The following is a 12,449-nucleotide window of genomic DNA, read 5'->3' on the forward strand; positions in this document are numbered from 1 at the left end:
CTTCCTTTTACTTCTTCCCTCCCCCTGTGCCATTAGATATCCTTCCTCTCCTTACCTATACTCCAAGGCTTGCTTCAGGTCGCGGTATTGGCAGTGACTCTCACATGCTGCTTGCCGCTAACCCAGAAATCTCCCCTCTGTTTTGAAGAGACATCTGAGTCAGCGGTACTGCGATGAGATCTGCCTCCAACCTAAACAGCAGCCAGGGCTTCCCTGTGCTGCATCATCAGTTATATCATCAGTGATGCAGCAGAGGGAATGCCCCAGTGGGCAGGCCAGGAGCAGCACCGCTGCTGCTGCTGCTTTGACACGGAGGAAACTAATCCATTCAAATCGATTCACCAAAGTGAATTAATGAACTGATTCGAATGAATTGGGCAGCACTAACGCATACCCCTAATAAGCGACTCTGTACCGCGCGTTGTAAAAGGTGTCTAATATAAGAATAATATGCAGCTCCCCCTGTACATCAGTCACAGCTCCCACTGCTAGACCAGAACGTACGCAGGTAAGGCTAGAAAGAAATAGTCTCGTTTATCAGATAAATTATTTTGTCCTTGGATGTAGGAAGGAAGGGGGCTGTGGTCTCTGAAGGAACTTATCCTCTACCCATGTTCATTTTCCGAAATGACCATTCTCAGTATTAACATTGCTAAGCTTCCAAGAATAAGCAGGCTTTACCAGGATAACATTGATCTTTATTTTAGAAATGTTCTTGTAGCAATGCTCAGCACCTGCATGTAAATGGGCTAATTGTCTTCCATTTTTTTAAATCAGGTGTTCAACAATATGTTTTCATTTCTTATTGAAAAATATGTTTTTGAGGGATGGTTCTTTGTTTTTGTTTAGGGTTGCTGTCATTCATAATTGTTACAGTTAAAATGAGTTTTTTTGATGTCATTATTTGGTAGGTTTCCACAATTATGTCAGCCAGCACTACAACGCTAAGATACCCTGGCTACATGAATAATGATCTTATTGGCCTAATTGCTTCTCTGATCCCTACTCCTGACTTCACTTCCTAATGACTGGGTATACACCTCTAACAACAGACCAGTCGGTAAGTGCATCACATCACAGTATGGTCTAGAAATGTAACTTTATTTGATAACCCAGTATTTCCTTATTCATTTGTATACCACATACCAGATGTATAATAACATTGTAACAGACACACACGATTGATCATCCCTACTCCATGGTGCTTTCATTTCAGTAGAAACTTCAAATTTTGACGCAGGTTAAAACAACCCTAGCTAATAGCACTATATCAGTAGTGTCAAAACATTTTTTGTATATACGTATAGTAGTGTTCTCCCCAGAAAATTTTTTCCAGCCAGGTGGTATGAAAAAGTTGCCAGGTGGGGCGGGACGGGGAAATTTGGTGGCGGGAAAAATTAAATGTATGCTATTTTTATTAATTATTATTTTCCAGTGCTCAATATGACTCCCTTTTTTAAGAGTTGACACTTAGGCAGTGTTCCAGTAGCATTTAAGCCAACCTTGTAAAAAAATAATGCAGATCCTCTTAATCTGAATAACTACTGGCCAGTATCGAACCTTCCATTTCTTTCACTGTACTTGAGAGAGTGGTATTCAACCAACTTCAAACTCAAGTTGAATCAGTTAATGCTTTGCATCCCCGGCAATCTGGTTTTCATTTAAGACATAGCACAGAGACAGTAGTTCCTGCCTTAGGGCTCCTTATACAAAGCTGCGATAGCAATTCTACCACAGCAAATGCACTGAAGCCCATAGGAATTGAATGGACTATGGTGCATTTGCCATGTGAGAATCACTACTATGGCCTTGTAAAAGGGGCCCTTACTGCGTGAACTCCATAGTCACCTACACCAGTGTTCTCAACTTTTTCAAGTCAGGTACCCCCTAAGTCTAACAAAAACCAACCAAGTACCCCAGCCCAAGCTCTGCCCCTTACCCCACCCCCATTTATAATAGTACTAATTGTAATGCATTTCTTCCATTCATTTTTCATGTACACAGAATATAATCTTATTAATTCACAATGGTAACCACAATGCACACTGTATGCAGAGAAAATGATAATTTATATTTGTTTTTTTCAAAGAGGTCAAGGCAGATGACTAAAATATGTAATGTCACCTCAGTAACAACTATAGTGCAAAATATAAATAGCAGATTATAAATTCTCAAAACTGACACATTTTGATCATTAAATTGAAAATAAAATAATTTTTCCTACCTTATCTGGTGATTTCACAATGTCTCTGGTTGCACTTCCTCTGACTGTGCATCCAGTATTTTTTTCTGCACGCTTCCTCTCCTCCGGACCTCATTCCCTTCCCCAACCAACATCTCTCTCTTTTTTCCCTCCATGAGTCCAACTTTCCTTCCTCTCTCCTCCACTCCTGTTGGCAACATGTCTCCCTTCTCTCCTCCTCTGTATGATCTTGCATCTCTCTGTTTTTCCTCAGGGTCTCCCCCCCACCCTCTGTCCTCTTCTGTCTGCACCTTCCATAGTCCAGCATCTGCCTCATGTCATAGAAAGAAGATGGCAGATAAAGACCAAATGGCCCATCCAGTCTGCCCCTTTGGTCCAGGCCTCTGTCTCTCTGTTGCTTACAACCCCCCCCCCCCATGTCCAGCATTTGTTCTCCTTTCTTCCAGGTCTTTCTCTGCCTCTCTCTCTCTCCTTCCTTCCTTCCTCCCTCCCTCCCTCCCTCATTGGTCCAGAATCTTTCCACTTCTCTGCAGTCTCTTTCTCTCTTCCCTCTATACACCCTCAAGTTCAACATCTTCCCCCTCTCTCCTGCCTTCCATTTGTTACAGGTTTCTCCCTCTATCTTCCTTCTGCTAACATTTCGAATCCCCCCACCTTTCTTTCAGGTCTTTCTGTATCTCTCACTCTCACTGTCTTCCACCTCTCCAGGACCTGGCATATGCATAACTCTCTCTCGGTCCACGGTGTTTCCCCTCTCTTTCTCTCCCTCTATATCTCTCTAGTCCACATCTGCCCTGTCTTCCCCCTTCCTTTTGGTTTAAGTCTACTTTCCCACCCCTCCTCAAGGTCCTTTTTCTATCTCTCTGTCTCCTCCTCTTCTCCCCCACCCCCATGTCCAGATCCAGCATCTCTGAAATTTTTTTTTTAAGTTACCAGCAAATTCATACACCCTTTTCCCTGTAATATCAACCATAACCCCCCCCAACTCTCTCACATTCTTCTTTTTGAAACTCCCCGAGCACAGAAATATAACCAATCGTACCACAAAATTGCCCTATACTGAGCAACAGACGCTCCTCTGAGTTTTTAACTCCTGCACTGTAGTGTCCAACTTCTTTTCGATTTGAGTCGGGGTTGCCAAATGCAAACTGTTTATTTATATACTGCACATATCCCAAACAGACTATTCTTTTGCTTTTATGCAATTCAAAAAGACATGGGTATACACACAGCATCCCCCATTTGGGAAAAGAATAAAGTATAGTATACTTCCAATCAAAGCAAAACATAACTCCACACACACACACATATACACCAAAAAAAAAGAGGAGCTCATGGGGTAGGAGAAAAGAGGTTTTCTGCACGGTGAGAGGTATAACTTACATGAATCAGCAGGTTCAACTCTAGAGAACTTTACAAAACCCACTGAACCGCTGAGGCTGTCCTGCAGGATCAAATAAAGGGGGTAGGCTGACAGTTTTCACTGCCATAGCTCCTCCTCCTCCTCAATTACCTTCCCCAATTCGACCTTCCATTCGACCCCTCTACATAAAAATAATAAAATGGAGGCGGGGGAGGGGGGGGGTGAACAGAATTAAATAAAAGTAGGATCGGACTTAGAAGTCAGCAACTCATCAGTCTGCCTTAGGAGGCCTGCATCCGTCTTCAGCTCATCCCCCTCCCTTACAACTTTCTTTTTTAGCTTCCTATGCTGCGAATTTCGGCTTTTTTTTTTTTTTTTTTTTAACCAAAACTGGTGGGAGCACATTCTCTCATTACACGAAGGCTGTCGCCGCTCAGGGAAGGGAACACAGGACTGTACAGTCGGTGGCAGCGCACACACACCTCTCACACTGATGAAAGCTACTGGTAAAAACATAAATAAAATAACCCATCGGTTCACCTCCAAAACCTCCTCCCTCACTCTACAGGTTCCTACCCCAGCTGTTGGCCATCCGCCCCAGGACCTCTCCCACCTCCGCGGGTTGTAAATGAACTGCTTCCAGTCGGTGCAGGTTCTCTCCAACGGTTTTTGCTCTCCTCTTTGGCCATGGCGGACTTCACTAGTGTTGGCGCTCTTCCCGGCGGCATGGCCTTTTTCTCAACAGTCGAAGCTCCTGCCACGGGGCCGGAATTTTCATTGGCACAGCAAGGGCACAATGGACCAATCGCAAACGGACCTCAGAGTTCTAAGGTCATTTGTGATTGGCGTGTTGTGATGCATGCTGAACCAATGAAAAAAAACCTCAGCAATAGGCGGTCCGGAACAGGCAAAAGTAGCCCAAAAAGCGGAGAGATTGTGAGCTCATGTAATATGAGAACGCTGTAGCCAGTATTGTCCCGTCAACTAGATTTTGAAGGGTAGTTCGGCGGTTTCACTATTTAACAAGTGCTGTTCCTCAAATTCACAGCCAGGCGCTCACTTAAATTAGCCGGGCGGAGCACTCGGCTAAAAGTCGCTAGGGAGAACACTGTATAGTATATTGCCTTGGGGACACTTTTGATATAGTGCTCATTTCACTACGTGCAGAGAAGATAGAGAACAAAATGAATAAGACTTTATGTTAAAATAGCAGGCAGGCTGTTGCTGAAGATCTAATCTAGCTGTAATGACTTTAGGTCTCACTGATACGGTGTAAGAGTCTGGAAATGTTTTATGGAGAACTCTGGTTATAGAAACTGATGCTCGTTTCTTCTTAGCAGTTGTTCAGATCTCAACAATTAATCACATTTTTTATCTTCCTAAGAGATTTTTTATGCCATGGCACTTTTGTGACCAGATTACCTATTTTGGTTATTTTGATAAGTAGACGTCACCCCCCCCCCCCCATTATAGGACACCTTTTTCTGTAGATGAAGATTTAATTTGGAGGGGAGCTTGCTATTTGACATGTGATAGAAGTGAAATACTTGAAAGTACATAGGAGTAGGATAAAATTGTTGTTCTTTTGACATTTACAATTATTTGAGTTTGCCCAGATGTTGAACCAAACATCACCTACTTGCCTGAATAACCACATATTGCTATACTCTATAAGTCTCTAAGTAAAGTTATTCTGTATCTAACTACTAAGTAAAACAGATTGGTTATATAGAAGCACATCTGTGTTCTCATCTTTCTGGCATATGGCATTCAACTTTTTGACCCTCCATGGACACTTGAATCTAGAGAACCTCATTCAAGTATTCGATTCATTCTTGCATAGCAATAGAGCTCAACAAAACCAAGTGCAGCAAAGACCCTTCTTTTTATATGTTCTGTAAATGGAGCCTGCCACCCTTATGTTAATTGCCTCACAAATGTGTCTGATGGTATAAGTTAACCATTGAGAAATTCCAGTAAAGACGAGCATACTGTGTGTTAATACTGGGTTTAAGAAATTTTCTGGTGTTGATTTTCTCCAAACTTCCTCCAGTTGCTGCTTGAGTTTTTTTTTCTTTTGCTTTTATTGTACATTCCATGTGATGTTGATTTGCTTGCTATAAAATATATTTTTCCTCATTATGGGGTTTATTATAACTGGCTCTTGTTTGTGAGAAGGAAATACTGTAGGTTGAGAAATTATTTATTGTACCAAATACAAAGGGTCTAAGGCCACATGTGACTGTTATAGGCTGTGTACTGCTGTTAATACTAGTTTTAGATTTCATATCTGAAATGCATCACTTTAAATTGTTTTTTGCTCAACCATCTTTCAGTGCATGAACAATAAAACAAAAAATAGCAAATTTGTTACATTTTCTCAGCTAACCTAAGAGACGTTATTTCTGCTCTGTTTACATGCATATTTACAAAGGACATCTCAAGAGGCAAACCTAAAAGACTCCTTGCTTATAAACGAGTACATAACATTTGAAAATTTCTGTATTTTCCAATTGAACTTTGTCATAGTGAGCACGAAAATGTGATGAATCTGTAGTTGTCACATAATCCAAACACAGATTCTGTAGGATTCAAAATTAATTCATATTGTGAATGTTATCCATTTGCCTAGCTGAGTTCTCCATACTGCAGTGCTAATCAAGCTTTCTGTGGCCACAACACCATTCACACAGCACAGAAAGTGTCAACCCTCAGGCCAGCACAGATCATTGATATCAAATAGAGGGCCTACCAGGTCACAGCTCTGAATGTGGATTTTCATGACCCCCATTTGGGGAAGCTCTGTCTAACGCTATAGTTTTCCATCATTGGCCTCCATATCTTAACCATGTATTGCTATGTCCCGTATTATAGATGTAATCTTTGGCCCGTCAACCTCCCAGCCAGACATGCTGACCTAATGCCACAAGCTTCTGATCAGAGTTGCTTATGTGGAATCTTGATTATCCACCGTATCACGAGGTTGATTTAACCATTTACTTATAGATCTTTCATTAGCAGCCCATCTGCTTTAAACTCCCACTGCCTTTTCTGGGTGAATCGGAGAAGAAAATCTTTTTTATCCTGTTTTATTAAGGGATTTATTTAATAGTATAACAGGCCAAATCTGCACTTGTACTTTAAGCATTAACCTTTAACATTAGCCATAAGGCTGATATAAATGCTCATGCCTAGATAGGCAAGAAACATCTGTAAATTATAGTATTTTATAATTTCTCAAAGGACAAGCAGGAAAATAATTACCACATATAGGTGACTCTATCTGATGGAGCCTGGAAGGGATTCTGCCCAGTGTTGCTATTTCTAGAAGCTTTTGGTAGCCCCGACCATGCACGTGCAAGTACCTTCCCACTTGCCTCAGGACCAGAGCTGAGAGGGCCTATTTTCAGTGTGCTTTCTTTGCAGTGGTTATCTTAGGTCTGAGCACCCCAGCTGGGACTGATTTTCCTTCTTTTTTTTTTAATTGAGCCATTTGATTTCACTGTGGCTATTTTTCTTCCAATAAAAAACCTCCCATTGTTTAAAAATGTTCTAAGTGCAGCAAGCTCATGTTTGTAATTAGTCTTCACAAAATGGTGCTGCAGCTTCTTGAACATTGAGAGGTACTGCATAAGACTTTTTGGTAGAGAATGACACGGGGACAGATTTTTCCCTGTCCCGCAGGAACTCAATTTCCCTGTCCCGTCCCCATGAATTTGTCACTGTCCCTGCCCCATTCCTGTAAGCTCTGCCTTAAATGCACAAGTCTCAAAACACTTATGATTTTAAAGTGTTTGAGGCTTGTGCAGATGAGGATGGAGTTTGCAGGAATGGGGCAGGAACTAGGAAAAGAACTCGCAGGGACAGGATGGGGAAATGAATTCCTGCGGGGAATGGGAAAAAATTTGTCCCTGTGTCATTATTGCTTTTTGGCACATTTAAGTCCAGCCCATCAGCATCGGTCCCCATGACTTCTACCCTTTCAGGGAGCCTGTCTAGCCAGCCTGTACTAATAATCAAGGAGCTCAGAGACTGTTCCTCAGGGAGCCATGCTCGCACCCTGCTTTATCAGGTGCTTAAGTGCAGGAATGTTTGGCGGTCCAGACTAGGAGGGGCTTTAGCTGTGCCAGTTGCATTCTCTTTAAACCTTTTACATGGGTCTGTGGGGGTCTGAGGTCTCAGTCCAGCTTCAGTCTGTCTGGCAGCCTGAAGACCGCAGTGTTCTGGGCTTGTTTTGAGGCTATGGTTTCTCCATTTTTCCATCTGCAGTGTGAACTGAATCGGGCAATCAGCACCAGTGTGCAGCACAGTACAATGAGTACAGGCTATTATTGCCTATGGGGAAATCTGGGTGGGGGGTGTCTGAGGATTGCTGTTTGTGGGTGATTTCTAGGGCTGTGGGGAACCCACCTCCAAAACAACTCCTTGAATTTGGTGATGCTTTTGTAGGCTGTTTTTTGGCACCAGAATACTGCCTTTTTCAGAGGGATGAGCTACCAGACCGATTCAGCAGGTCTCATTGGTGCTTGCGTTTTGAAGAAGTGCCACCGGAGGACCCCGCTTGTGGGGGAACCTCTTCTTAAGGGGATCCATACGTTCCCGCTCTTTTCCTATGCATCAGGATATTGGGATCTTGGTTCTAGTGCAGTGGAATACACCGGAGGCGCCATTTTGGTTTGGCGCGCGCCATGGCTCGTTTAGTATCCCATCCCGGAGGGGGATAGGGCTACTTTAAAGTCGCCAGTGGTGGATGCGATGGTCTCAGCGATTGCTAAGCGGCATACCATGCCTGTTGAAGGAGGTTCTGCCTTACGGGGACTCTGAAGAACGTAAGTTGGAGACCATTCTTAAGCAGAATTTTGATGTCTCTGCCTTGGGGATCCAGGTGGCTATTTGTGGGAGGCTGGTGGCTTGCGCCATGTTTCAGTGGGCCGAGCGTGTCCTGGATCGTGAGTCTGATGACTGGTCCTTGGTGGATCAGGAAGTGGCTAAGATTGAGATTGGCTGCCTCGTTTTCTCTCAGATGCTCTCTATGACTTGGTACAGACGTTGGCCAAGTCTATGGCTTTTGGAGTGGCCGAGCGACGTACCTTGTGCCTTCATGTTTGGTTAGCAGATGCCGCGCCCAAAACTAAGCTTACCAAATTTCCCTTTCCAGAGTCTTTTTGGTTTGGAGAGGACTTAGATAAGTTAGTTTCAGATTCTGACGGACTCTAAGGTGCCCTACCTGCCTGAGGACTGTGCCCGCCTGGCGTCTCGGGGTGGACAGTGCCGCGGGCGTCTGTGGGAGTTCCGCAAGTACCACCCTGGGCGTGGAGCTGCTACTTTCCAGGCTTCGGAGTTTTCCGGTGTCGTTTTTATCAGCACATGCAGTTCTTTAGGGGGCCCATCGTGGGAGCTGGGAACCCCTTCTGCTGGTTCCACCGCTGCCTGTCCTACACAATGACTCTTTGCTGGCGCTGCCTTTGGTTCCGGTGGGTGCCCAGCTGCGCGAGTTTTTCCCCAAGTGGGACGAGATCACGTGGGACCTGGAGGTGGTACGGGACAGTTATGCTCTGGAGTTTGCCCGCTCTCTGCCAAATCATTTTCTAGCCTCTCCATGTCAGGCGGCATGGAAGACGCATGCCTTTCGCCAGACCTTTCAATGCTTGCTAGATCTCAAAGCAGTTGTTCCAGTACCCCCTCAGAAGTGCGGTTCCAGCAGGTACTCAATTTTCTTTGTGGTACCCAAGAAGGAGGGGACCTTTCGGCTCATCCTAGATTTAAAAGGGGTCAACAGGGCTCTCAAAATTCCCTCTTTTCAAATGGAAGCACTGCAGTCTGTCATTCTTGCGATTCAGCCGGGGGAGTTCTGACTTCTCTCGATCTGACGGAGGCCTTCTTGCATGTTCCAATTTGGGGCCTCCCATCAGCACTTCCTTCACTTTGCGATCCTTGGTCAGCACTATCAGTTCTGTGTGCTTCCTTTTTGCCTGGCCATGGCTCCCCGGACGTTCACCAAGGTTATGGTAGTCGTCGTGGCTGCCTTGAGGTCAAGAGGGTATTCTAGTACGTCCCTATCGTGACGACTGGTTGATTCAGGCGAGTCATTGCAGGAGAGCACCCGGGTTACGGCCTCGGGTGGTGGAGTTTCTGCAGTCGCTGGGTTGGGTGGTCAACCATTATCCAGAGTTGTTGGTCCATCTCAGCGTCTGGAGTACCTTGTGGGTTCTGTTTGACACCTCCTTGTGGAAGGTCTTCCTTCTAGAAGCCCGGGTAAAGCAAATTGCAATCTCTAGATTCGCCTGCTCTATGGGCGTCCCGGTTTCCTTGGGTGCAGAATTTCCTCTGTTCTTGGGGTCATATGGCGGCTTCCCCTAGACATAGAAAGGTGGACGCGGGCCTGCATGCGTCCTCTTCAATATGCGCTGCTTCGGAGGGTGGTCGCCCTAGAGGCACAGTCTGGTATTTCCCTGTTCCTCTGAGAGGCTTAGCACACTACAGTCTTCTTTGGTGGCTCCAGACCTTCATCTGGTTCCAGGGACAGGTCTGGATCTGCCCACAGTGGACAATGCTTCTTACAATGCAGTCTCTTCGGTTGGGGAGCTCAGTGTCTAGGTCACATCAGCACAGGGCACCTGGTCCACAGAGGTAGGTGTCCTGGTCGATCAATGTGCTGGAGACGAGAGCCATCCATCTGGCGCTTAGTCTTCCGCTCCTTCTTGTCAGGCAAGTCAGTCAGAGGTCTGTCGGACAATGCCACAGTGGTGGCCTATGTCAATCGTCAGGGAGGTACCAAGAGCATTCAGGTAGCACAGGAGGCAGCTCTGCTCATGGTCTGGGCAGAGTCCCACCTTCAGGACATCTCGGCCTCCCACATAGCCGGAGTGGAGAAGGTTCAGGCGGACTTCCTCTGTCGTCAAGTAACCACGTGGCCTTTCAGTTGATAGTACAATCTTGGAGTCAGCCCCTGATGGACCTGATGGCCACGAGTCTCAACGCCAAAACACCCTGCTTCTTCAGTTGTCACAGAGACAGTCAAGCCGAGGGCCTGGATGCTCTGGTTCAACCATGGCCAGCGGAGGGGCTGTTGTATGTGTTCTCCCCCGTGGCCATTAGTGGGCAGAGTTCTTCTCTGTATTGTTAGTCACCCAGGCCTGGTGGTTCTTGTGGCTCTGGATTGGCCCCGCCGCCCGTGGTATTCGGATCTGGTGCAGCATCTTGTGTCAGATCCTCTTCCACTGCTTCTTTCGCCCGATCTTCTGACTCAGGGCCCCATTACCATGTTCGATCCTTTTGTCTTATGGCTTGGCTCTTGACAAGGGACGCCTAGGTATGAAGGGATATTCCGATAAAGTGATCACCCTCTTGGGGTCCCGGAGACTTTCTACATCTCGGGCTTATGTGTGGGTTTGGCACATCTTTGAGGATTGGTGTGGGGCGTGTGGAGTGGTCTCTTTTCGCGTTTCCCTGCCTAAAATCTTAAAGAGTTCTTGCAGGATGGCCTGGACAGGGGCCTGGCTTGGTCTTCTCTCCGAGTTTAGCTGGTGGCCTTGTTGGCCTTTCGTGGGTTGTTACAAGGTCAGCGTCTGACTGCCATTCCTGATGTAATTTGCTTCTTGTGGGCGGCCAAATTGCTCAAGCCTCCCATGCGGCCGTCGGTTCCCTCTTGGGATTTGAATCTTGTCTTGTCTGGGCTGGTGTGCCCTCCTTTTGAGCTTTTGGGCGCCTGCTCGTTGAAGGACCTTTCTCTTAAGGTGGTCTTCTTGGTAGCTATTACTTCTGCTAGACGTGTTTCGGAGCTGCAGGCTGTCTCTTGTAGGTCTTCCTTGGAGTTTTCTAGGGAGTGGGTAGTGTTGAGGGCTGTTCCTTCCTTTCTGCCAAAGGTAGTTTCTCCTTTTCATGTCAATCAGGCAGTGGTTCTCCCGGTGTTGGGTAGTCAGGAGGGATCTTCTGAGCAGAAGAGGTCGCGCCAGCTAGATGTCTGTCAGGTTCTTCACTCATGTGCAGCGGACCCAGGGGTTCAGGAAATCAGATCATCTCTTTGTCCTTCTTGCGGGTCCTCGTAAGGAAGATGGCACTTCCAAGGCTACCATTGCGTGTTGGATCAAAGAGGCTATTGCGTCCGCGTTTCTTCTTCAGAAAAAGCCTGTTCTGGACTTTCTCAAGGCTCATTCCACTCAGGATCAGGTGGTGTTTTGGGCTGAGTCTTCACTAGTACCCCTGGTAGACATTTATAAGGCTGCTATTTGGTCTTCCTTGCATTCCTTTGTCAGACACTACCGTGTGGACGTTCAGGCGTATCGGGACGCAATGTTCGGTGAGCATGTTCTGGTGTCAGCCCTTCGGGGGTCCCACCCATGATGGGGACTGCTTTGGTACGTCCCGCTTGTAAGATTAACATATACCGGTCTGGAGAGTGCTAAAGAAGGAGAAATTAGGTTCTTACCTGCTAATTTACTTTCTTTTAGCTTCTCCAGACCGGTATAGGTCCCCACCCTGTCTATTGTCGTGATGGTCTTGTGGCTGTTGCGCGTGAACTTTTTGTTTTTTTCTGTGGGTTCTAGTATTTTTCTAGGGTCGGGGAGAATTGAAGAACAGAGGCTGTGGCTCGGCTAGCTTAGCTGGCGAGCTGTGGGGCCCTTTGCTTTCTGGGATCTCTCCTCTGCATTTCCCAACAGCATTTGGGTAAGTATGTTATTACTCCTGTTCGGAGTATTGTTTATTTCTGTTGCAGGTTATTAGTTCTGCTTGGCTTTTCAGAAGACTGATAGGAATAGGGGAAGGTACCTATTATGTACTATTCCACAGTTTTGTTTTCAGTCTCCACCTGCTGGACATGATGAGATATATACCTGCTTGTAAGATTAACCTATACTGGTCTGGAGAAGCTAAAAGAAAGTA

General features: G+C 45.8%; 1 protein-coding gene across 1 annotated transcript in view; it reads left to right on the plus strand.

Moving 5' to 3' along the window:
• Positions 1–12,449, plus strand: part of TUBG1 (tubulin gamma 1) — a 57,162-nt gene that overhangs the window by 28,304 nt on the left and 16,409 nt on the right. Inside the window, 2 exon segments of the mRNA XM_033917551.1 lie at positions 912–1,008; positions 1,011–1,060. Of these exon segments, the coding sequence (XP_033773442.1) occupies positions 912–1,008; positions 1,011–1,060 (147 nt within the window).

Source organism: Geotrypetes seraphini, chromosome 13 (assembly GCF_902459505.1).
Source record: "Geotrypetes seraphini chromosome 13, aGeoSer1.1, whole genome shotgun sequence".
Taxonomy (NCBI): domain Eukaryota; kingdom Metazoa; phylum Chordata; class Amphibia; order Gymnophiona; family Dermophiidae; genus Geotrypetes; species Geotrypetes seraphini.